Source organism: Pistacia vera, unplaced genomic scaffold, assembly GCF_008641045.1.
Source record: "Pistacia vera cultivar Batoury unplaced genomic scaffold, PisVer_v2 Contig525, whole genome shotgun sequence".
Classification (NCBI taxonomy): Eukaryota; Viridiplantae; Streptophyta; class Magnoliopsida; order Sapindales; family Anacardiaceae; genus Pistacia; species Pistacia vera.
Genome location: NW_022196363.1, coordinates 124,866 through 149,389, shown reverse-complemented (window position 1 = coordinate 149,389; position 24,524 = coordinate 124,866). Strand labels below are relative to the sequence as shown.

Sequence of the window (24,524 nt, the reverse complement as noted above, 5' to 3'; positions counted from 1 at the left end):
CCCGGCCCCATGCTTTTTGTAAGTGGACTGTTTTCAGTCTACGTAGTGTACTATTTTTTCCTGTTCTTTTTCCACTACATTAAAAGAGAGCAAGTTTTATTGGGAAGAGGTAAGGTTAAACTGGTTATTCTTATTCCAGTACTGTTACTGTAACCTGAAAGATCCCAACTTCAAGCCCACACCACCATTTCCTCCCTCCCATCTCCAGCCCAGCAGTCCCATCCCCAGTCCCCACCCGGAAATTCTCTTTCAATATTTAGAGATAGTTTATCTTTTTCTTTTTGTTTTTTTAAGTTTTAGGAATTTCATTCACGCCCCCGAGGTTTGGCACACCCCAAGGTTTTGGAAACTAACTTTTTCATCCCAATGTGTTATCTAAAAACGGTTCAATAAACAGTGTCGGACCGGGTGGGTAAATGGTATCAACCGATTGAGACGCAGAGGGGAAAAAGAAAAAAAAAAAATGGTGGCGGGGAGGGTTTTCAATTTCTCTTCTACAGCGTCACTGGCTGTCCGTAAAGCTCATAATTTGAAGATTCTCTTCTCAAAAGCTTCCATTTTTACAAAATACCCGTTTCACAGAACCAGGTATCTCCCTTTCTCACTCTCAATATCTCTGCTTTGTTTCTTGTGTGTTGTTTAATTTCTTCAATTTTTTACTTTTTACTCTTTTACACATTGTGATTTTAGTCAGTTTTGAATGTTATAGTCCACCTGCTTCACCTTAGATTTTGGGATCATAATAAATGTTACAAGCCATTTTGGCTTGTGTTAAGCTATTAGCGCAAAAGTGCTTGGCTTTTGGCCACTTATAGTACTTTGGGATGTGAATATCATCTCCTTGGAGAGTGTCATCCTATGAGATGCTTTAACCAATATCTTCATCACTGTTGGTGATTGTTGTGGGAAAAATTAGATGGGTAAGCAAAAGTTGCTAGATTAAAAGGGGAGAAAATGTTAAAATTTGATGGTTTGGTATGTTGGATTTAAAGAATAAATTTTCATGATAGCAATAAGAGTATTTTATGATAGCAAAATGGCCATAATTAGCATGAAGTTTTCACCTTTTAATTCTCATGTTTTATGTTTGAATACTTTCTTTTTTGAGCTAAATTTAATGCTAGTGTATATATTGGTTCTACCGTGTAATAGAAAAAGGCTTTTTAGGTTGTTGAATCAAGGTAGAACTAATATATGTATAAACTTTTGGTCAATTTTTTAAATAAGGAATTCATATAATTCTTCTGCAGTTCGAGGTTAATTTTCGAATGCATACTATATATCAATCTTTTATGGGAAGAGCATTTGCTTGAAGTCTGACAATGCAGTAGCTTGGTTGATGTTATGTGCAAGGCTTTTGGTCAAGAACCTTCTTTTGGACTACTCCATGATTTAAGAAGATTTCCCTTTGAGGGACGTCTATGGATTCATTCAGCTCCATTTCTGAACGCTGTGGAGCCACCAAAGTGTCCTGAAAATGGAAAAGCTGGTGCTGCTGCTGGTGATGCAAAAGTAAAGAGGAAGAAGCTGAAAGGAAAACGAGCTGTTGTAAGGTGGTTAAAGTTCTTTAGATGGAAGAAGAAGAAAGAGTATGAAAGGATGACAGCTGAAGAGAAAATTTTGTACAAATTGAGAAAGGTTAGCTTCTATTTCATTTTGTATTTGTATATATATCTATTAAAAGAACTCTTATGATTCACTTAAATGGCTCCAACCTGCAATATAGTACTGGCTGGTATATTTAACTATATTATGTTGCCGCTTATCATGAATTTGGCTCTTTTTCATTTTTCTTTTCTGGATGTAATTGTTGGATTTTCCAATTGATTGAACTTTTATTATCATATGGTCTTATCTATCTAGCTTCTCTTTGTCTGCTTTTGTTTTTTTCTCCCTAGGCTCAAAAGAAAGAGGAAAGGCTAGTTGAAGCATTGAAAAAGGTTGAACCTAAGGAATCTTCAGATACAACCCATGATCCAGAGATACTAACACCAGAAGAACATTTTTTCTATCTGAAGATGGGCCTTAAGTGTAAGAATTATGTTCCTGTTGGAAGACGGGGAATATACCAGGGTGTAATTCTGAATATGCATCTGCACTGGAAGAAACATCAGACTCTGAAGGTGGTGGTAAAGACATTCTCGGCAGAGGAGGTTAAGGAGATTGCGGCTGAGCTGGCTAGATTGACCGGAGGAATTGTTCTTGATATTCATGAAGAAAATACAATAATTATGTATAGAGGAAAGAATTATTCACAACCCCCAACCGAGATAATGTCACCCAGGGTCACACTCTCAAGAAAGAAGGTGTTTTTCTCTTCCTTGTCTCAGCTTCTTCTTAGTCATTTGTCATTTATGAATGAGGATGAGAATCAAATACGTTAGACTTCCACAGTAATATTTTTATTTTCATGTGTACATTAGCCATTCATTTATTTCTGCTTTAAGTGGAATGTCTTTATTGTAATAATAAGAGGTTTAAGCCAATCCTTTTATTTGGTTCTGGAAATTTTTCCCAATGATTTCATCAGGTTCCTATGCTTTTATTTCTTTCTTGCAGGCTTTGGATAAATCCAAGTATAGGGATGGCCTTCGTGCTGTTAGGAAACATATTCCAAAATTAGAGCAGGGCCTTGAACTGCTTCGTGCACAGTCTGAAAGAAGAGCAGAAATAGGAGTTAATGTTGTAGAAGATGTCCAAAACACTGAGATAGATAGTGTAGATTCAGAAGGCGTTCCAAGTATGAAGGAATCTTCCAAAGATGATCCTGAAATGGATTCATTAATGGGTTCAGATTCTGAAGATTTGTCGGATATTTTTGAGACGGACTCTGACACGGAGAAAGATGAGAAGGCGCAACGACCACTTTATTTGGACAATTTTGACAAATTTCCAGCAGAAAATGATGAGGAACCTGAAGACTTTGAGGAGCATTTGCGTCAAATATCTGTTAACTCCAGGGCTGCAAAATCATTACAAAAAGATGTAGACTCACCAAATTTTGATGAAGTTGATCAGATGTTTCTGCGTGCTGCATCTCTTCTAAAGAAACAAAGGAGATAGGAGATTTTACATTTATATATCAGTGCAGTGAGATTTTTACATGCTCTTACCTCATTTTATGTAACATTTATTGGCAAGGTCACTCTCTTTGGTACATTATGATCTGAGCAAAGTGTAACGGTTATTAATTTTGAAAAATAACTCATCATAACTTTGTTAAGTGGAAGAAGGAGAAATAACTGCATGAAAAATGATAGTTATCGAAAAAATACATCGAATTCACGCACTAGATGTGACACTATCTTGACTGTCCATTAATTATAAAATTGTTTTAAGAAAAGAGGATGGTGTCACGTCTGTCAGTGCATGAATTCGGTATATGTTTTTCAATGCATGAATTTGGTATATTTTTTTCGGTAAACTGTAGCATTACTGTAACTGCATATGTTATATGGTTTTATTCTCACATATGTATGAATGCATATTTTATCTTTATTGACTATTTTGCTTAGTCAAGAAACTTGGCCCAAGAATTCTGAAATTGGCCCTACCACATGCTCAAAGACAGAGGGAGGCCACAAAACACAGTATCAATAGTGAAGGCAGTTGAGAAGCTAGGGATCCAGCGAATTCCTCACCAAGGGAAAACATGAACATTAATTCAAGTCTCTAGGCTGATAAGACCATACCCTAGCTTAATGGGGTTGTTTTTGGCCTTACCTGGTCCACTATCATTGAACATTTTAGGCAGCCTCTAGAAGTGCTTTTGTAGAAAATGATTTTATGGGATAGTATTCTTAGCCAAAAAAAAAAAAAAAACCTCCTGTTCTAAAGTCAACAATATGGGTTAAATAGTTGTTTGGATCAAAAGCTTCAAAGTTTGATAGGTAAATTCTGCTCTAATCTAAGAAACTTTTGACCAGTAGATGACAATTTTAACAAGTGAAAAAAATAGAAAATGGGGTATAATTGGAAGCAAAAACTTACAATAAGAGGGTCATGGGAAGAATGATTGGTGAAGCCACCAGGCAGGCACCAAACCTTCTCATTAAATGGGCCATGTGTGTTATAGCCTGTAGATGTTGTGATATGTCTAGACTGCAATTCAATGAGCTGGGGAATTTCCAGTTTTCAACAAGGTGCAATGGAGGGTCTCTTATGAAACAAAAATAACAGTGCTTTGTAACTGGCTACCAATAACTAGTTAATGTTTCCAATCACACAAATTAAAAGAAAGCACACTCCATTCAATTCAAAGTTCCTGAAAAGAACTTTAAGATCCCAATAATTTGCTCCTAGCTATAGTGATTTCATGTTAAGACAAATTAAGTTCAGCCAAACTTGGGGAACATTAAATTTGAAGAAACGTCTAACATTTAGCAAGATAACTTTTACATTCCAACATATGTTCATAAGAGAATTGCACTTGAGAAAGCTTTCTGCATTTAATAGCAGAAAAAAATAAAAGAACAGATGCATTTCAATCGACTTTTTGTTCAATATGGCTGTCCATCATCAAACGGAAAAAATATACTTTCCAAGCAACACAAGATTTTTCAAAATTGATTTGTTCTGCAAGCTAAATCGTCATTACAACTAAAGTTGTTATTGTATTTCCTTCTGTGCCAAAACTGTATTTGATCATCACTTGTACATGAAACTAGCAGTATGGATTCTACCACTCAAACATGATCATCAAATAGGAAAAGCTATAACTAAAATAACTTTAGGAGAGCTACAATTACATGGTTGACGTCGAAAAGTTAAATTACTTATTCACTGATCTGCTGAAGCTGCTATTGGCTGGAGAACTTTATTGGGGTTCATGATGACACCATCTATAAGCCCATAGTCTTTGGCTTCTTGCGCACTCATGAAGAAATCACGGTCAGTGTCCTGGTTAATCTTCTCAAGACTTTGACCAGTATGGTAAGAGAGATACCCATTTAAGTTCGCTTTGTGATGTAGCATTTCATTTGCCTGGAAGCAATTATAATTGGAGGTTGGTCAGTAGAAATTTTAATTGATCCAAGAAAATAATGAAATTTTTATTGATGCCTATCAAATATATCATCATATTCCTACAATAGAGAACCTAGTTTATTTCCATTGATCAATTCCAATAGGCAATTATAAGTTTTCTAGCTTAAAAAGCTAAGCCTGGGCAATGGCAAGCAAAAATTAATTTTGATTAGATATAAATACACCATAAGGAAAACCAAATGCATGAAACTAGGATTGCCAAGATGCAAACGAGGACAAAAGATACCTGTATGTCAACATCACTTTGCCCTCCTTGTGCCCCACCAAGAGGCTGATGGATCATTATCCTTGAGTTTGGCAGACTGTATCTTTTTCCTTCATATTTAGAATTTCCAAAGAAGAAAGTTGAAGCAAATTAGTGAAATCACATACTAAGAATAAGTTACAAAGAAAGACTTTCACACAAGAAATAAAAACAAATCATAGAAACCAAGCCAAAAGACAAAATACAGAAACAGCTTTACCTTTGGTGCCACCACTAAGCAGAAATGCGCCCATACTGTCATAAGAAAGAAAATTAGTTGTGAGATCAGTCTCGCAAGTATTTGAAGCAGCATATATACCTTGCTTATTGATTATTTACATGAGAAGAGTACAAAATACACTATGCTAGGCCCTAGATATGAATTCCGACAGAAAAGCTCATAAATTTTTGGTTACTTTTATTTACCTGGCAGCCAGTCCAACACATACAGTGGAAACATCAGGTCTTATGTGCCTCATGGTATCAAATATGGCCATACCTATTGAAGCAATTCAGAAAAAAATTGGTAAATTATGTAGTTCTCAGTTACTCAAACTTTAAATAAGGAATGATTAAGCAATCAGAATATATACATTACCAGCTGTTACTGATCCTCCTGGAGAGTTGACATACATGATAATATCCTAATAAAAAGACGAGACGTTCATTAGTTGGAGAAACACTACAAAATGCATAGTTAAAACTTGTGGTGGGGGTAGGGAAAACAGATAATGAAATGTTATAAGGAAAAAAATAAAAGAGTATANCCTGGGCAATGGCAAGCAAAAATTAATTTTGATTAGATATAAATACACCATAAGGAAAACCAAATGCATGAAACTAGGATTGCCAAGATGCAAACGAGGACAAAAGATACCTGTATGTCAACATCACTTTGCCCTCCTTGTGCCCCACCAAGAGGCTGATGGATCATTATCCTTGAGTTTGGCAGACTGTATCTTTTTCCTTCATATTTAGAATTTCCAAAGAAGAAAGTTGAAGCAAATTAGTGAAATCACATACTAAGAATAAGTTACAAAGAAAGACTTTCACACAAGAAATAAAAACAAATCATAGAAACCAAGCCAAAAGACAAAATACAGAAACAGCTTTACCTTTGGTGCCACCACTAAGCAGAAATGCGCCCATACTGTCATAAGAAAGAAAATTAGTTGTGAGATCAGTCTCGCAAGTATTTGAAGCAGCATATATACCTTGCTTATTGATTATTTACATGAGAAGAGTACAAAATACACTATGCTAGGCCCTAGATATGAATTCCGACAGAAAAGCTCATAAATTTTTGGTTACTTTTATTTACCTGGCAGCCAGTCCAACACATACAGTGGAAACATCAGGTCTTATGTGCCTCATGGTATCAAATATGGCCATACCTATTGAAGCAATTCAGAAAAAAATTGGTAAATTATGTAGTTCTCAGTTACTCAAACTTTAAATAAGGAATGATTAAGCAATCAGAATATATACATTACCAGCTGTTACTGATCCTCCTGGAGAGTTGACATACATGATAATATCCTAATAAAAAGACGAGACGTTCATTAGTTGGAGAAACACTACAAAATGCATAGTTAAAACTTGTGGTGGGGGTAGGGAAAACAGATAATGAAATGTTATAAGGAAAAAAATAAAAGAGTATTGATGTAAAATATAGCTAAAAGACAGTTTTCCAATGGTGAAAAATATAACTAGGTAAAAACAGAGAAGAGTAAATGATGTAAAAGATTACTTTAAAAGGGTTTTCTTGTGGTGATTTATAACAGACAATTACCCATATTCATGTTCTTCGATTTACCCTAGAAATAAGTGTAAATTTTTGGAGTGTGGCCTATTCTGAAATAAAATCTAACCAAATTTTGGCTGCCATCGGGTGGCTTTTGAAATCAACTGTCTCAAAAGGTCATACACTATGATTTACCCATGCAAAAAAAGAAAAGGAAAAAGAAAGCAACAACACTAACCTTGTTAGGATCCAAAGCATCAAGATAGAGGAGTTGAGACACAATAATGTTTGCCATATCATCATCAACTGGTCCTCCACAACGAATGATCCTCTAAAAATCAGTGATATATCAATAAACTAAATTTTCTGGTAGCATTATAATCAGTTCAAAATTCAATCCAAATAATCCCAGTGAAATCAATGCCTAATGCTTACATGTTGAAAGAGCTGGGTGAGCACGCTTTGAAAACGCTCATGCACCACTGGAGAAGGCCCCTGCCCTCCTTGTGCATAAGTAGGAGTATAAGGTGAAGATGGAACTTCCAGATCATTTCTGTAAGACCAACACACAAACATTTAGCACTAGCTAAGAGAATACACAAGAAGAACAACATTCAAACCTCCTGTTCCAATAAATTTCAAAATTAGGACTTTATAACGAGAAACATAAAACCAATAGAAAACCATATCTCTATTTTACTCTTCAACTACATTTTCCTACAGCGCAAACAACATATGACTGAAACTCGATAAATACAACATCCGTCAATGCATTTCCCATAAGCAAGTTCCTACCCTCTACCATCTTCTTCGGGGAGTACATCCGTGCTTTCACTCTAGTCAATCTAACACTATACAAACAGCATGGCATACACAATTTCAAACATCTTCTCTAAGTTCTCACCTAGTCATCCACAGCTAAACTTACAACATTTTCGACAACGGAAAACTCTAATAATTCCGCATGCCACACTTGAATTTTCACATAAAAAAATTTACCTTATAGACCAAATCCCTCGCCAGGAACTTTCATAGTCTTCAATAGTTGAAAACCCACTTGATAACATCGCTTTCACTTCATGAGTTACAAATTTATTTCCTCTGTTGCTTGATACAATTGATTTCCTAAGAATACATCAAAATTAAAAATAAAATAATAATAATAANCCGTCAATGCATTTCCCATAAGCAAGTTCCTACCCTCTACCATCTTCTTCGGGGAGTACATCCGTGCTTTCACTCTAGTCAATCTAACACTATACAAACAGCATGGCATACACAATTTCAAACATCTTCTCTAAGTTCTCACCTAGTCATCCACAGCTAAACTTACAACATTTTCGACAACGGAAAACTCTAATAATTCCGCATACCACACTTGAATTTTCACATAAAAAAATTTACCTTATAGACCAAATCCCTCGCCAGGAACTTTCATAGTCTTCAATAGTTGAAAACCCACTTGATAACATCGCTTTCACTTCATGAGTTACAAATTTATTTCCTCTGTTGCTTGATACAATTGATTTCCTAAGAATACATCAAAATTAAAAATAAAATAATAATAATAATAATAAAATTTAACCTTTTTTTTCCAAATTTTCCCAATAACAAACAACGTAAAAGAAAAAAAGAAACTAAAATTTTGATTTTTTTTATTTTCGTTTCGTTTCTTTCAGTTTTAGGAAACCAAACAGAACATATGAAGGAAAAAAAAAAACCTGAGACGCAGTGGATTGAAGCGAAGAGGGAGAGAGTGAGAGTGAGAATCTGTTCGAGAGTTATGGAAGAGAGAGCCAAAGACGCTGATTGAAGATGACGTGGCAACACATGATTGGGCCATCCTCGGAGTAAGTTTCGAGCTGAAAGTTTTAGCTGAGGTTTAGCGAAAGAAAGAAATCAACTCAACCGAAATGAATAAAGAAGACGATTTGAATTGCGCCTGGCGCATATAGAGTATCTTAGTATTTAATCGTTTAACGTGCGCCACACATTTTTCTTTTTCTTTTAGTGTGAACGCATTATTATTATTTTTTCTTTTTTTTTAATCTCAAGATATCTAAGTTAATTTACGCATATTTCAACTAATTTTTCTAAACTCTAAAATTAATAATCAGATAAACTTTCAATAATTATCTCTTACTAATCGTCGAGAGAATGCATTATTATTATCATTCATTATTACGCTTCGAAAAGATTATTTAATGTATAATACTTCATTTTAAAATTATTCTTTTACATAATTAATACGTGATTATGTAAATCTTAAATTTTTAACTTAATGTACGAATCAAAGTTTTTAACGTGCAAATCAAAGGTGAATGCTCGAATGCCCGATACCAACTTCATAATCTCTAAAATTAAATGCTAGAGAATCGAGACTATACGCTCACCGATGATCGGCACATAGATGTAGTAAGAAGTTAAAAATATAAACACCAGAGGGAAGAACACAAGAGAAACATCAAATGCTAATGGCTATGCTTATATAAAGATAAGATGGTGATAATTGCATACAATACAAAGGATTAGGTGGGCATCCTCCAACTCCAAGCCCTCAAATGTTTAACCAAGTCCAACTAAAAACAAAGCATAAACCTAAAGGTCCTAAACTACACCCTCTACAAGAGTACACAACTTCTAAATCACTGCCTAACACTTTACAAAACACTGACAGGTTTTTATGTATGTGGGTGCCTTCTCACTTCCAGTCTTCCTTTTAACATCTAGCTGCTTTCAGGAAGTTGTCAAAAGGGCTTGCAGGAGGCAGCTTCATCGCCAGCCATGGCTTCTGCACCATCATGGCTCCTTGAACAGGTTCATCCTCGCTCATAATCTGCATAACACAAGCAAATGCTGGTCAGGAGAAAGAGGAATTCGTGTTTAAGATGACTTCAGGGAACTGATGTTGACCTTCTTGAGAGCTAAGCATTCATTTGCAGGAAATGAAGGTTTGTCGGAAGCTCTGGCATAGTGATTTTCGTGGACCAACCAATTGGATAGCTTCTGCCTTGTGCCAGAGCCCAGTGCTTCACAATGGCCAGTCAATGTGTTGTATGGAAGGGGTGATGTAGAGATGGTTGATCCTGCCACTTGACCAGCTACCTCAAGTGCCTGAAAAACGTGTTCATTATGTTAATATACGATAGGACAAACGTGCTAATATCTATATCTCTTAACATAAGTTTAGTGGTAATGCCAGGAAGAGAGTTTACTGATTCCATAAGCTGTCCAATGCTGATAATGTGGGAGATAGAAGGAGATGGAGGCACTTTGGGAATGAAGCGAGAAAGGTCAGCAACAGATGTTTCACTTATGGCATCATCCTCAGCCAGGAGAGTCGATGTAACATCCTACAACACACAAATTAAAGAGAAATTGAATGATCTCAGTTTCTTCATGTCTAATCTTTCTTTTCCCACTTTCCACATTGAGGCATATAGAGCAGACACTCCCAACAGTTGGCTGGTTAGAAATGATTATTTCATACCGAAGGGAAATTAATTTTTTAGAGTTTTCTTCAGTTGATACACCACAAAGACTTTTTTTAAGACGATAACTTTTTTCCCTGCCTAGAATAAGGACAGAAGTCCAAAGGCAAGAACATTTACTCAGGTTATTCACATCAGCCAGAGGCACACATTAAAATTAACTAAAAAGAGTACCTCATCAAACGAGAGTGATTCCGAAGGGGAAATCATCTGATTGTGGTTTATGGCAAGTGTTGTTCGCGAGCCAAACACGAATGCATCATCCGGTGTGAATGGTTCTGAAAGTTGTCTTGCCAGCTCATCTGCCTCCAACTTAAAAAGCATAGACTAATGTCAGCTAAAGGAGAAAGTGAAAGAGAGGAGGATATAGCAGCCTATCAACAGGGCATACCTCAGTTATGGTTGACAAATTCTGAGTTATCACATCCAGTATGGCCTTGTCAGACTCATGCATCTTGTTCCGTAACTCAAAGAGTATTGAGGTGGCCAGTTGATTATCAGAATAGGATCCATATCCTCTCACATCTGCCTGAGGCTTTACATATACTTGAAGGTCATCACTGATGCCCAGATAGGGATCAATCTGAATTTGTAGAAAATTTAAGGTCAATAAGTTATTTATAAAAAGCATATCAACTGCAGAAGCAGATTAAATGTCTCTTTTACAAGGGCTGCTAGTGGATCATAAAGGTGCACTCTACTAATAACACAGAAAAACGCGTAAAAACAGTGTAATAAATGCAGGTAACACTCACATCATGAGGAATTAAGGTCTTGAACAAATCATTCAGATCAGGAATGTTAAATATTTTGGCCGCAAACATCAGCATGCCTGTTGACAGAACAAGGATTGATCTCTGGCACACCGAAGGCAACATCCCTGACAAGCAGTAATCTATTAGTTTCAAATTTTAGAATTCTAACTAAGGAGCTATAATAAAATGCATATACCATTGTTAGGGTCCAAGGATAAGCTCCTGAGAGACAGAGGAAGCTGGAAGAAGCGAACCACAAGATTGTCATTTGGGTTCTGCAACATCACATGTTCATGAAACTGTCAACAGTGATATTTATAGATAGATAGAGAAGGGGATAATACAGGAAAGAAGAATCCAAGACAGACATGTATATGTTTGAAATTTCACCTTCAAGCGTACAGAAATAAGTGTTAAGATGAAAGAATGAGCTATAGCTTCAATATTTGAAGGCACGTTATCAGGAAGAGTGGCTTGAACCCAAAAGGCAGACAGCAGCTGCATTATCTGATCCTCACTAAACTTCATAACATATGGTTCCTGTGTGATCAATAAAACAGATTTATAGTGTCAATGACTTGGTAAATTGAATGCAACTACACATTCATTCATGCACATGTTGCACTCATAAAACCATGAAAATTTTCATACCGCATCAGCCAAGTTAGTTGCTCCAGCTTTCCCGTCAATAATAGAACTTAATTTGTAAAAGTTAGGAGAACTCTTGCGGGTGTGGCCCTGCTTCCAGTCATCTTCCACAAAGTCCCTTCCTTTAATATCATCAGGTACATTATATCCATTCTTTCCCATTTTGATTACATTTTTATCTTTCCGGAGCTTTTCAAGTAGAGCTGAAATTGAAGTAGATGTAGATGCTGTATTAGAATGCCATTTTCGTGGTTCATAGAGATAACCAGATCGCAGAGATGCAACTGTCTGTCGCTGATGATTAGAACTTGGGAAGAGAAGAACTGAAAATATCTGGTGAGCTCCAACACGTGTCTCAACATTTGGATGCAGCATTACTTTCAAAATTTGAGCAAGAAGCACTTCTGGAAACACCTAGTTAAAAATATTTTAAAAAGTTAAGTGAGCTGTAACCAAGAAAAAGAGCAACTTAAAAATAAGAAGACAATTATCTTCAATGCAAATCTTCCAAAAAGGCTGCAAGATTAATGAGTGGACTCTCTTTTCTACCAGTTGGGGAACAAAGTGGAGGAAAAGTCCACATGCTGTTAGGGTTTCATGTCTAAAGAAAGAGTTAAGTTATTTTTCTATCAAACATGAGATCTCCATTATACCATCAGAATCATCAAACTGATGATTAAAATTTCATGTTATCTTGAACCTAAATGGAAAACAGATGGGTCCTATGAGGCAAACGGCCCCCAGTAAACAACAGTACACAAAGGTGTATCAAAATTATATTAAACTCATCTCACCTTCTGTGAACGAGAAGATATTGATGCTAAAGAAATCACATGAGCAAGAATCATCAATGATCCAATGGTTGCTCGAGCAACAACTCCAGCTGATGGAAGTTTCTCCAATGTTATTGCCATCATGTCAAATAGTGGCCGCGTATCACCAATCTAGTAAAAGCAAACACAAACTCAAGAAAATTACAAAAACAGTAAGAAACTCCCAAATACATGTACCATAAAAAGTTTTGAAGTTACCCCTTTAGCTATTTCAAGTAAGCAATCTTCAATAGCGTTCTGGAGTGAGATATTCAAAGTTGATTCTTGTTCTCCAGCTGATTCAACAGTGGCTTGAAAACTTTTCCTCAAATGCCTGCACAGATCACTGACAAAACCAATTTCTGCCAGCACTGCTCCTGATCTAATTTGCCTAGCTAGAGATGAAGCAACTTGTATGACCTGAGACTTAAGTTCGGGATCATGCACAACATTTTTGTGGTCCAGATGGCGTATCACAGCAGCTAAAATCAACTGCTGATTCCCTGAAGTCAAAAGTAATATTAGCAAGCACATACATCTAATTGCACAATGCTATTAGATAATTTGGAAAATCTTTTTGAGAAAAAGAAAAAAAAAAAAAAGGTCCACGAAAGGTTACATTTGCAAGTTTGCACAACATAAAACAACAATTTAGCAAAATAAATTAAATGATAAGCAACCATACCCAAAGTCTCCATCAGATAGGCCATATCAGACAAAACAATCAAGGCCAACCCTTGCTGCGGAACAGGTGGGCATCCTCCAACTCCAAGCCCTCAAATGTTTAACCAAGTCCAACTAAAAACAAAGCATAAACCTAAAGGTCCTAAACTACACCCTCTACAAGAGTACACAACTTCTAGATCACTGCCTAACACTTTACAAAACACTGACAGATTTTTATGTATGTGGGGTGCCTTCTCACTTCCAGTCTTTATTTTAACATCTAGCTGCTTTCAGGAAGTTGTCAAAAGGGCTTGCAGGAGGCAGCTTCATCGCCAGCCATGGCTTCTGCACCATCATGGCTCCTTGAACAGGTTCATCCTCGCTCATAATCTGCATAACACAAGCAAATGCTGGTCAGGAGAAAGAGGAATTCGTGTTTAAGATGACTTCAGGGAACTGATGTTGACCTTCTTGAGAGCTAAGCATTCATTTGCAGGAAATGAAGGTTTGTCGGAAGCTCTGGCATAGTGATTTTCGTGGACCAACCAATTGGATAGCTTCTGCCTTGTGCCAGAGCCCAGTGCTTCACAATGGCCAGTCAATGTGTTGTATGGAAGGGGTGATGTAGAGATGGTTGATCCTGCCACTTGACCAGCTACCTCAAGTGCCTGAAAAACGTGTTCATTATGTTAATATACGATAGGACAAACGTGCTAATATCTATATCTCTTAACATAAGTTTAGTGGTAATGCCAGGAAGAGAGTTTACTGATTCCATAAGCTGTCCAATGCTGATAATGTGGGAGATAGAAGGAGATGGAGGCACTTTGGGAATGAAGCGAGAAAGGTCAGCAACAGATGTTTCACTTATGGCATCATCCTCAGCCAGGAGAGTCGATGTAACATCCTACAACACACAAATTAAAGAGAAATTGAATGATCTCAGTTTCTTCATGTCTAATCTTTCTTTTCCCACTTTCCACATTGAGGCATATAGAGCAGACACTCCCAACAGTTGGCTGGTTAGAAATGATTATTTCATACCGAAGGGAAATTAATTTTTTAGAGTTTTCTTCAGTTGATACACCACAAAGACTTTTTTTAAGACGATAACTTTTTTCCCTGCCTAGAATAAGGACAGAAGTCTAAAGGCAAGAACATTTACTCAGGTTATTCACATCAGCCAGAGGCACACATTAAAATTAACTAAAAAGAGTACCTCATCAAACGAGAGTGATTCCGAAGGGGAAATCATCTGATTGTGGTTTATGGCAAGTGTTGTTCGCGAGCCAAACACGAATGCATCATCCGGTGTGAATGGTTCTGAAAGTTGTCTTGCCAGCTCAGCTGCCTCCAACTTAAAAAGCATAGACTAATGTCAGCTAAAAGAGAAAGTGAAAGAGAGGAGGATATAGCAGCCTATCAACAGGGCATACCTCAGTTATGGTTGACAAATTCTGAGTTATCACATCCAGTATGGCCTTGTCAGACTCATGCATCTTGTTCCGTAACTCAAAGAGTATTGAGGTGGCCAGTTGATTATCAGAATAGGATCCATATCCTCTCACATCTGCCTGAGGCTTTACATATACTTGAAGGTCATCACTGATGCCCAGATAGGGATCAAGCTGAATTTGTAGAAAATTTAAGGTCAATAAGTTATTTATAAAAAGCATATCAACTGCAGAAGCAGATTAAACGTCTCTTTTACAAGGGCTGCTAGTGGATCATAAAGGTGCACTCTACTAATAACACAGGAAAATGTGTAAAAACAATCTGTAATAAATGCAGGTAACACTCACATCATGAGGAATTAAGGTCTTGAACAAATCATTCAGATCAGGAATGTTAAATATTTTGGCCGCAAACATCAGCATGCCTGTTGACAGAACAAGGATTGATCTCTGGCACACCGAAGGCAACATCCCTGACAAGCAGTAATCTATTAGTTTCAAATTTTAGAATTCTAACTAAGGAGGTATAATAAAATGCATATACCATTGTTAGGGTCCAAGGATAAGCTCCTGAGAGACAGAGGAAGCTGGAAGAAGCGTACCACAAGATTGTCATTTGGGTTCTGCAACATCACATGTTCATGAAACTGTCAACAGTGATATTTATAGATAGATAGAGAAGGGGATAATACAGGAAAGAAGAATCCAAGACAGACATGTATATGTTTGAAATTTCACCTTCAAGCGTACAGAAATAAGTGTTAAGATGAAAGAATGAGCTATAGCTTCAATATTTGAAGGCACGTTATCAGGAAGAGTGGCTTGAACCCAAAAGGCAGACAGCAGCTGCATTATCTGATCCTCACTAAACTTCATAACATACGGTTCCTGTGTGATCAATAAAACAGATTTATAGTGTTAATGACTTGGTAAATTGAATGCAACTATACATTCATTCATGCACATGTTGCACTCATAAAAACATGAAAATTTTCATACCGCATCAGCCAAGTTAGTTGCTCCAGCTTTCCCGTCAATAATAGAACTTAATTTGTAAAAGTTAGGAGAACTCTTGCGGGTGTGGCCCTGCTTCCAGTCATCTTCCACAAAGTCCCTTCCTTTAATATCATCAGGTACATTATATCCATTCTTTCCCATTTTGATTACATTTTTATCTTTCCGGAGCTTTTCAAGTAGAGCTGAAATTGAAGTAGATGTAGATGCTGTATTAGAATGCCATTTTCGTGGTTCATAGAGATAACCAGATCGCAGAGATGCAACTGTCTGTCGCTGATGATTAGAACTTGGGAAGAGAAGAACTGAAAATATCTGGTGAGCTCCAACACGTGTCTCAACATTTGGATGCAGCATTACTTTCAAAATTTGAGCAAGAAGCACTTCTGGAAACACCTAGTTAAAAATATTTTAAAAAGTTAAGTGAGCTGTAACCAAGAAAAAGAGCAACTTAAAAATAAGAAGACAATTATCTTCAATGCAAATCTTCCAAAAAGGCTGCAAGATTAATGAGTGGACTCTCTTTTCTACCAGTTGGGGAACAAAGTGGAGGAAAAGTCCACATGCTGTTAGGGTTTCATGTCTAAAGAAAGAGTTAAGTTATTTTTCTATCAAACATGAGATCTCCATTATACCATCAGAATCATCAAACTGATGATTAAAATTTCATGTTATCTTGAACCTAAATGGAAAACAGATGGGTCCTATGAGGCAAACGGCCCCCAGTAAACAACAGTACACAAAGGTGTATCAAAATTATATTAAACTCATCTCACCTTCTGTGAACGAGAAGATATTGATGCTAAAGAAATCACATGAGCAAGAATCATCAATGATCCAATGGTTGCTCGAGCAACAACTCCAGCTGATGGAAGTTTCTCCAATGTTATTGCCATCATGTCAAATAGTGGCCGCGTATCACCAATCTAGTAAAAGCAAACACAAACTCAAGAAAATTACAAAAACAGTAAGAAACTCCCAAATACATGTACCATAAAAAGTTTTGAAGTTACCCCTTTAGCTATTTCAAGTAAGCAATCTTCAATAGCGTTCTGGAGTGAGATATTCAAAGTTGATTCTTGTTCTCCAGCTGATTCAACAGTGGCTTGAAAACTTTTCCTCAAATGCCTGCACAGATCACTGACAAAACCAATTTCTGCCAGCACTGCTCCTGATCTAATTTGCCTAGCTAGAGATGAAGCAACTTGTATGACCTGAGACTTAAGTTCGGGATCATGCACAACATTTTTGTGGTCCAGATGGCGTATCACAGCAGCTAAAATCAACTGCTGATTCCCTGAAGTCAAAAGTAATATTAGCAAGCACATACATCTAATTGCACAATGCTATTAGATAATTTGGAAAATCTTTTTGAGAAAAAGAAAAAAAAAAAAAAGGTCCACGAAAGGTTACATTTGCAAGTTTGCACAACATAAAACAACAATTTAGCAAAATAAATTAAATGATAAGCAACCATACCCAAAGTCTCCATCAGATAGGCCATATCAGACAAAACAATCAAGGCCAACCCTTGCTGCGGAACCCAGTGACGTCTAGAATCGAAGTATATGAACATTGGATCCAATACCCTGCGCATAGCTGTACTCTCCTTGGTCAATTCAACCATTCTCTGAACACAAATTTGTGCCCATACTTTAGGTGTCTCCACCTCTTCACTGCAACAAAAATAACAAGTAATTAGAAAAAGGATATAAATCCCTTGATGATCCAAACCCAAGAACTAGAAATACAGAATAGAGTCCAAAAGTGTCCCTCCAAAGCCACCCAAGCAAGCTCTACCTTGTCAAAAGAGTAGGATCTTTTCTCTCTGGACGAGGCCTGATCATCATGCCACTGGGACTAGTATCACCACCACCACCTGCACCTTTGCCCTCACATCTAACCACTTCGTCCACCCAATTATGATGTGGCTCCCCTCTCTCATCATCATATGCACTTTCAGTATCTGGCACATAGTTATCTAATATCGCGTTCACAATCTGCAGTTCGGATATTCAAGAAACCAAAGCTTATTCCTCAATTACAGTAAAAGACAGCAATGCTCAAGTAGAATATCAACGACAGACATTTTGTTCACCAAATCAATAGTAGAAGCTAACAGAAACTCCATAGTAACATTAACTAGCTTTGAACTAAGTAAATAAAACATACTAACCTCATCAAAATCAGCAAAAATGCAGGAGAACTCTGCCATGAACCACAACTAGCAAGGGACAAGAGTATCAAATATATATCGCACAGCTCCCAAAAAGAAAAGAGTAAATAACAATATCCAAATTCAAATTTTACTACATACAATATCAACAAGAAAAATGTTGGTGAAAATAATAGTAGTATTCTTTTCACTAAAATACCATGGCTGAAATGCACTGCAAGCTTGAGGCCCTTAAACCATGCCTTTGATCTTCCACCCCATGGTCACGTGCCAGCTTACATACTTTGTGCACAAAACTTTCAATGTTATGTGTGTAAGTGCCATCTGCCTGTTCATACAACAAACCAAAGTATAATAAAAGTAATGCTAGTTAATGTCAATTAGTATAGTTGAGAATCATATATGTATACAAAGTAAACAAACTACAATATTGCTCAATATACAAAGCAAAGGATTAGACTCATCAATACGGTTATTCTGTTTGACACGTGCTGCAGCTCATTCCAAAGAAAGGAGGTCATAATTCAATTTACCTGACCATAAATGAACCTTGTCAAAGTTTGGCATCCAAGTATCTGAACAGCATCTTGCTTAGAGTTGTCCAGCAGTTCATTAGCCACATTCAGCAAACTTAAAGCAAAATATGCCCTGCACACTTGAAAAATTAAATCTAATACCTAGAACTAATCATGTAAAACAAATCGTCACACCTTTTTGTTGATAAGAATAAAAAAAGACTCATCAAATAAAAACAAACACAGTCACGCATAAATGCACAAGTACTATTACTCAAATACCAAGCATTCTTCTTTTATTGGTGGACTTGTATATTAACAAAGCAGAAAACTTCACATAACAAACGAAATGTGGAATGCAATTAAAAATTTCCTAGCTAAGTGGAACCAAGGGTGCAGTGTAACCTGAAAAAAGCAATATTATGTACAAAGCACTATAAATTTTTAAATACACACATCTAATATAGCAATTTAGCAATAAAATGAAAAACACAAACAAAAAAAATGGAAGAATAAGTTTGACTTACATCTGCTCCTTACAAAAGCAAAGCATCTTATTGTAAGCCTCTGTAACAATATTGATTAGTTTGATGTGCTCTGATCGCAGTTCTTTGTAGCACCTTTCCTCAAGATGTTTTGCAATCTATTAAAAACAGAGTATCAGCAGTATCTCAGTGGTGCATACACTAATTTGAAGGCTAGCCCCCTAACACTTGTCTGTTAATACTTTAAAAGGATACAAGGAAAATTACCTTTGGGATTCGAAAGGGATTTTTGGCAGCATATTCACATAATTTGACAATTTTCCTATCATTTGGAGGGCTATCCTGCAATATATCTCAAGACTTCGAACTTCAGTATTCTAGATACTTTTGAAATCAATATAGGAGTTTCAGATACAACATCAAAAGATCATAAGCAATAAACACTAACGCAACATTGTTTGAATTATGCTTGTCCATGAAATGAGTTAACAAACATCTAGAAAAGAGCCACACTGTAAGACAAAAGATGTAAAGCCCATTTGATCTTGGAGTGTGTTAAATACTTCATATTTATTCTTAATCAACCTAATTTATCCATTACACATTCCAAAAAAAAAAAACTCAATCTTCTTTCCTTCTTCATTTGATGATCCAGACTAGAGGTCAAAATGCCTTTTCAAAATAGGAGCAATAATTCTACTTCTCATGACAAACAGCCAGACCAAGACTTATAAGTCAAAAATAAGCGCATAGTTAACAAAAGAGAAAGTCTTATTCTCTAAATATGAAAAGGCTATAGCACTAGTGATGGATTATCACGCTGAGCAAAATTACTTTGCAGCAAGTTCTTACATTGCGAGGCTAAGTTCCCATTGTTAGCCAATATTTAAAGTTTGGCTAACTCAGACACACCTAGCAGGAATTAAAATGATTACCAGAAGAAAGAATCTAACACTGCACAAACATATGCTATAAACAAATTGCTTACATATATCAAAGAAGAGAGTAAATTTTTAAAAATAGATATTGAATACTCACAGGAGATTTAGGGAAGATCTCTGAAAGCAATTTTTTGTAACGCTTTACTGGTTGCCGAGATCTTGACCTCATAGCAGGACAACACACACACATGCTCCCACATGCTGGGAAAATCTTTCTAGAAATGAACCCCATTTCCTGCACAAATTCAAAGCAAGAAAGAAATCAAGGAAAAAGAAGAAGAAGAAGAAGAAGTAAATCTTAACAAATTATGAAGCTTTTAACCCAAAAAACACACATTCATTTAACAAAAGCTCCAAAAAAAGATCAAACATTTTAACAACACAAGTTAAAACATCCTAAGAAACTAAAGCTACTATTTTTTCTTCTAGAAAGTTCTTCTTTTTCTTATATAAAATCTAAACAAAATGCACTTCACTGAGTGCTGTACAAGAACAAAAGTGAATCACTCATGAACAGAAATATCACTAAACAATGCCAAAAAATAGCACAAAGCAACATAAAGTAGAAGTTTTGAGACTACATAAGCTACAAACATTAACTAGAGAACAGCAGAAACAGCTAAAGGTGAAATTTTTAAGCAAAAAACACAACACACTCAGTACCCAGAAGCCAAAACAAAATGTAGAAGGAAAAAAAAAACACAAACCCAGAAAAAGAAGAGCTTTAATAAGCAAATTACGAAAACAAAACAACCCCACAAAAGAGAGAACAAAAATGGATCAAACCTTTGCCCAGCAGTGACAGATCTGCAAGAGCAGTGAAGCAAGAATAGAACTTGCAAAGGAAGTGTTAGAAAACAAGAAGAAAAGAACAACAGAGTGATCGAGAGAGAGAGAGAGAGAGAGAAATGGCGCGTGGGTTAATACAACTTGAAGGGGATTGCAAGATCACGTGATGGGAAAAAGTAAAAGTGTTTTGTGTGTTGTCAGAAGTTGGAAGACTCAAAGTCTCAAACAGGTATCTCAGAAACCAACCAAAACTACAGCAGTTAGTTCGTTCAAAAATTTGTGGAGTTCGAATGTTGGAAGCAAAATACTTGATGGGTGTTTTTGAAAACAAACACAAAGTATTTTTGAAAACAAAAGCAGTGTGTTCTTGCTTTTTGACACAACTCAAGTAGGCTCAAAGTCCACTTTATTTTGAACACAAATGAGGGATGTTGTGAAGTGAACATTTTATATTCACAAATTTTATTTTATTATCTCCTAAGCTTTATCCATGTGTTATTGATGTAGGGAGAACTAGGATTGTCCGAAGAAATTATTTGTTTTGAGTTTGAGTTTGAGTTTGTGCATCTGTTCAATCACGATAAATATTTGTGTAGAAAATTATATGAATGAATATGATAAATTGTGATTAATCATATTTATTTGTGATCGAAGTTGGAAAGTTTTCTTATTGATTATTGTATTTTTTTTTTTTCCAATAACTAAGGTGTTTGGGCTAGCATACACTCACCTTAATTAATACTTGGGAGAGATTGGTACAACAATCCAATGTTACAGTCCCTACTTAAATCGCGAATGCTCATATGAAAAATCGAACCTGAAACCGTACGTCTATCCATACTATCTCTAATTCATCCTAACTGTCTAAACTACCCACAACACTGATAGATTATTGTATTATTTAGGATGTAAACACATTTTCTTAAAAACGATTCTATTGTTTTATTTTTTTCCTATTGTTTTAATTTATTTGTAAATGATTCAACAAATTAATGTTAGTCTCATGATATAAATATAAATATGCTGATATGCAAAAATAGTGAAATTAAATGAAGATTTTTAATTTATAAATTAATGAATATACATATTTATAAATGAGAATAATATTATTAACCATTTATTAGTATTGTGAACTTATCAAGAATATTAAGTGGACCAGCTTTATCATATTTTTCCAATAATATATATATAGTGAATAAATGTCATTCTCATTTATGTATACATCATTTATGGCATTATATTTCACTGGTCAATTTATATAAATGATAACTCAATTTCACTTGAGTGTTATCAGTTGCACTTATCAATATACATTATAATCTAGAAATTTTTATTGTTTTAGACATATTATTGTAATCTAGAAGTTACATTTTAATGCTGATTATTTTGATATTAACCATGGAAATTCTATATTTATAATATTACCCTGAGTAGCTTAAGAGATAGGACAATCGTTAGGATACATGGTTAAGACGTACGGTCTCAGGTTCGAATCCCCTTACTTCCAGTTAAAAAAAAAAAAAAAAATTACTCTTATATATACAAATACGCTTAAACTACTATTGTACAGACAAATCCACATGAACCCAAACCGAACCAACATTAAACCTTGATAGTGAAATAATATGGGGCATGTTTGACTTATTATTTCTGCCCATATTCCCAATCCTATTATCCAAATAATGTTTGGCACATTATTCCAGAAATATTACCCTATTTTTTAATTACTTTTAGACCCTATAAGGTTATTAATTTCTTTAAATACACCCTGAAAAAAGTTTAAAAATTAACAAAAACACCCCCGTGACCCATACTTGCCAGATTCCGGCTACCACCGAACACCCCCGTGACCCATACTTGCCAGAATCCAGCAACCACCGTCGATGGTAGCCGGAATATGCCACAACGGTGAATTACCAACTGGAACTGACTGGTAATTCATCGATCTGGCCTTTTACAGCTAGATCCACAATGGATCTGGTCGTCAAATGCCAGATCCGGTCGTCGTTGACGATCAACGACGGTCAAATCTTGGCCATCGTTGACAAAAAACGACGGTCATATCTTTGGCCATCGTTTTAGTCTTTTCCGGCTGTTGATGACCACAGCAGGCCGTAGATCTAACGACGCGTTACAACACAGATCCGACCGGTCTGTGTCGTAACGCCATTTTTCGGCCAGATTCTGGCGGTGGTGGTGGAATCTGGCACTGTTGGTGGTGGGGGTATTTTTGTCATTTTATATGTTGGGGTGTTTAATTAAATTAGTAAACCTATGGGTTTTTTAATAAATTTTTAAATTTTACCTCGTAATACTCTCCTATTCAATTACCCAATATTATTTCCAAAATCCTATCCAAAATAATAAACCAAACGTACCCATAAATTTTTTTTCTATTAGTTTAGACAAGTGATTAGTTTATGTAGATATTAATTTAAACAAGATTTAAATTTTAGATTGAACAAGACTGGAATCTTACAGTAGAGACATAAATTCTTAGGAAAGAAGAGTCACTATCTTGATTTGTCATCTTTCTCAAAACTTGGAGCAATAATTCTGAAGCAAGGAATCTCCTTGTACCATGTTCCAATGTCCTTGAGAGTGTGAATAGATGCTGAATCCATAGTTAATTTTCCCACAAAACACAAAAGGCAGGATCAGAATTAGCCTACAATTCCAATAATTTTAAGTATTGGCAAATGGGTTTGTCCCATAAATACTATCATATCTTTTGGACCCACATTAGAACTATACTATAAAATTCAGAATCTCAAAGCCAAAATCAAAGTCTCAGAACTCCTAGATCTTGTAGTTTAGAAAATTTAGAGTTTAAAAATAATAATAATAAAAAAAAAGACCCCCTAAGGTTTGATTTAATAATAGCAATCCCTTTTAAGGTTTATGAATTAACAAAAATCTCCCTCTAAACCCTAAAACGACAAATTCTGACTCATCTATTGCTCCTATAGCCCCTTTTCCTCTTCATTATTCTTCGAAAGAAAATCGCATTATTAGTTTTGGAGATACAGGTACCTCGCAGTCTAGCGGTCTTGATACTCCTCCTCCTCCTACAATCACCCAAACTTCTCTTGAGATTGTAGATTCTTCTTCTCGTTATCCTTGACGTACTCGTAGACTGAATTAATAAATATTTACCGAAGTATCCTCTTATCGTTTATTTTAATACCTAAAACTTTAGAAAAATACTACACCAACAATCCTCTCTCACAACCCTGAGTGGTAGCTTGCAATTGATCAATTCACAACAAGTCTTACTAATTAATTGCAAGCTGACCAATTGTGAACTGTCACATCAGGGTTGTGAGAGAAAGTTTGTAAGAAGTGGTTGTTAGTTTAGTATTACTCAAAACTTTATAGTAAGGGAATTTATATTGTTTTAGAAGCTTGAGGAAGATTTTGTTATTCAATCAAATCTAAAGGGGGGTCAAAAACTATGGCAAGAATCTCCATGTGATTTATCTTTTATTTAGGAGGTTATTTGTTTTAACTTAAGAAACTACAACATCAACTTGCATGCTAAGCAAGTTTGAGTATCTTGATTACTAATTAATTAGTTTGTAATCTTGGTTTTGGTGGGGGGATTATGTGGGAATAGGGGTTGACATTAATGAGCAAAAGTAATTGGGTCAGTTCAAATTATTGTTATAATAAATGTTGGGCGACTGATTGGTACATGTGGGAGTCGCCATTACCATGAGATGGCAACAGCTTGGAATAGGGTTC

General features: G+C 35.9%; 3 protein-coding genes and 1 long non-coding RNA gene across 4 annotated transcripts; 1 reads left to right on the top strand and 3 right to left on the bottom strand.

Moving 5' to 3' along the window:
- The first annotated feature begins 461 nt into the window (after positions 1 to 461).
- On the top strand, positions 462 to 3,338 carry LOC116106960 (uncharacterized CRM domain-containing protein At3g25440, chloroplastic-like). The gene is made up of 4 exons (XM_031393274.1): positions 462 to 588; positions 1,332 to 1,638; positions 1,899 to 2,306; positions 2,560 to 3,338. Exons 1-4 carry the CDS (start codon positions 464 to 466, stop codon positions 3,061 to 3,063), a joined length of 1,344 nt encoding a protein of 447 aa, XP_031249134.1. The 5' UTR covers positions 462 to 463; the 3' UTR covers positions 3,064 to 3,338.
- Positions 3,339 to 4,590: 1,252 nt separating this feature from the next.
- On the bottom strand, positions 4,591 to 8,964 carry LOC116106961 (ATP-dependent Clp protease proteolytic subunit 5, chloroplastic-like). The gene is made up of 9 exons (XM_031393275.1): positions 8,756 to 8,964; positions 8,439 to 8,564; positions 7,470 to 7,587; positions 7,273 to 7,365; positions 6,784 to 6,829; positions 6,612 to 6,684; positions 6,406 to 6,440; positions 6,168 to 6,256; positions 4,591 to 4,983 (listed from the first exon to the last, which is right to left on the bottom strand). The coding sequence occupies exons 1-9, from the start codon at positions 8,875 to 8,877 to the stop codon at positions 4,780 to 4,782; spliced, it is 906 nt and encodes a 301-aa protein (XP_031249135.1). The 5' UTR covers positions 8,878 to 8,964; the 3' UTR covers positions 4,591 to 4,779.
- Positions 5,510 to 5,936, bottom strand: LOC116106962. The gene is made up of 3 exons (XR_004124376.1): positions 5,889 to 5,936; positions 5,717 to 5,789; positions 5,510 to 5,545 (listed from the first exon to the last, which is right to left on the bottom strand). It is a non-coding gene; the product is annotated as an uncharacterized LOC116106962 (long non-coding RNA).
- A 623-nt stretch (positions 8,965 to 9,587) lies between the features above and the next one.
- Positions 9,588 to 20,986, bottom strand: LOC116106946 (protein EFR3 homolog A). Its single transcript, XM_031393254.1, has 21 exons — positions 20,778 to 20,986; positions 20,089 to 20,226; positions 19,318 to 19,392; positions 19,093 to 19,208; positions 18,584 to 18,698; positions 18,250 to 18,378; positions 18,051 to 18,098; positions 17,675 to 17,874; positions 17,404 to 17,550; positions 13,426 to 13,475; positions 12,960 to 13,243; positions 12,723 to 12,872; positions 11,932 to 12,342; positions 11,671 to 11,820; positions 11,477 to 11,555; positions 11,281 to 11,405; positions 10,917 to 11,108; positions 10,700 to 10,837; positions 10,250 to 10,387; positions 9,948 to 10,148; positions 9,588 to 9,870 (listed from the first exon to the last, which is right to left on the bottom strand). The coding sequence occupies exons 2-21, from the start codon at positions 20,221 to 20,223 to the stop codon at positions 9,754 to 9,756; spliced, it is 3,000 nt and encodes a 999-aa protein (XP_031249114.1). The 5' UTR covers positions 20,224 to 20,226; positions 20,778 to 20,986; the 3' UTR covers positions 9,588 to 9,753.
- Between the last annotated feature and the right edge of the window lie 3,538 nt (positions 20,987 to 24,524).

Bases quoted from the DNA above. Each gene is read 5' to 3' on its own strand.
- LOC116106960 (XM_031393274.1), top strand. From the start codon at position 464: ATGGTGGCGGGGAGGGTTTTCAATTTCTCTTCTACAGCGTCACTGGCT. The intron at 1,639-1,898 runs GTTAGCTTCTAT...TTTTCTCCCTAG, and splicing joins TTTTGTACAAATTGAGAAAG to GCTCAAAAGAAAGAGGAAAG. The intron at 2,307-2,559 runs GTGTTTTTCTCT...TCTTTCTTGCAG, and splicing joins TCACACTCTCAAGAAAGAAG to GCTTTGGATAAATCCAAGTA.
- LOC116106946 (XM_031393254.1), bottom strand. From the start codon at position 20,223: ATGGGGTTCATTTCTAGAAAGATTTTCCCAGCATGTGGGAGCATGTGT. The intron at 19,393-20,088 runs GTGAGTATTCAA...GATATATTGCAG, and splicing joins AGATCTTCCCTAAATCTCCT to GATAGCCCTCCAAATGATAG. The intron at 12,873-12,959 runs GTAACTTCAAAA...TGCTTTTACTAG, and splicing joins TACTTGAAATAGCTAAAGGG to ATTGGTGATACGCGGCCACT.
- LOC116106961 (XM_031393275.1), bottom strand. From the start codon at position 8,877: ATGGCCCAATCATGTGTTGCCACGTCATCTTCAATCAGCGTCTTTGGC. The intron at 7,366-7,469 runs GTAAGCATTAGG...ACTGATTTTTAG, and splicing joins TCACCCAGCTCTTTCAACAT to AGGATCATTCGTTGTGGAGG. The intron at 6,830-7,272 runs GTTAGTGTTGTT...TCTTTTTATTAG, and splicing joins ATGCTTTGGATCCTAACAAG to GATATTATCATGTATGTCAA.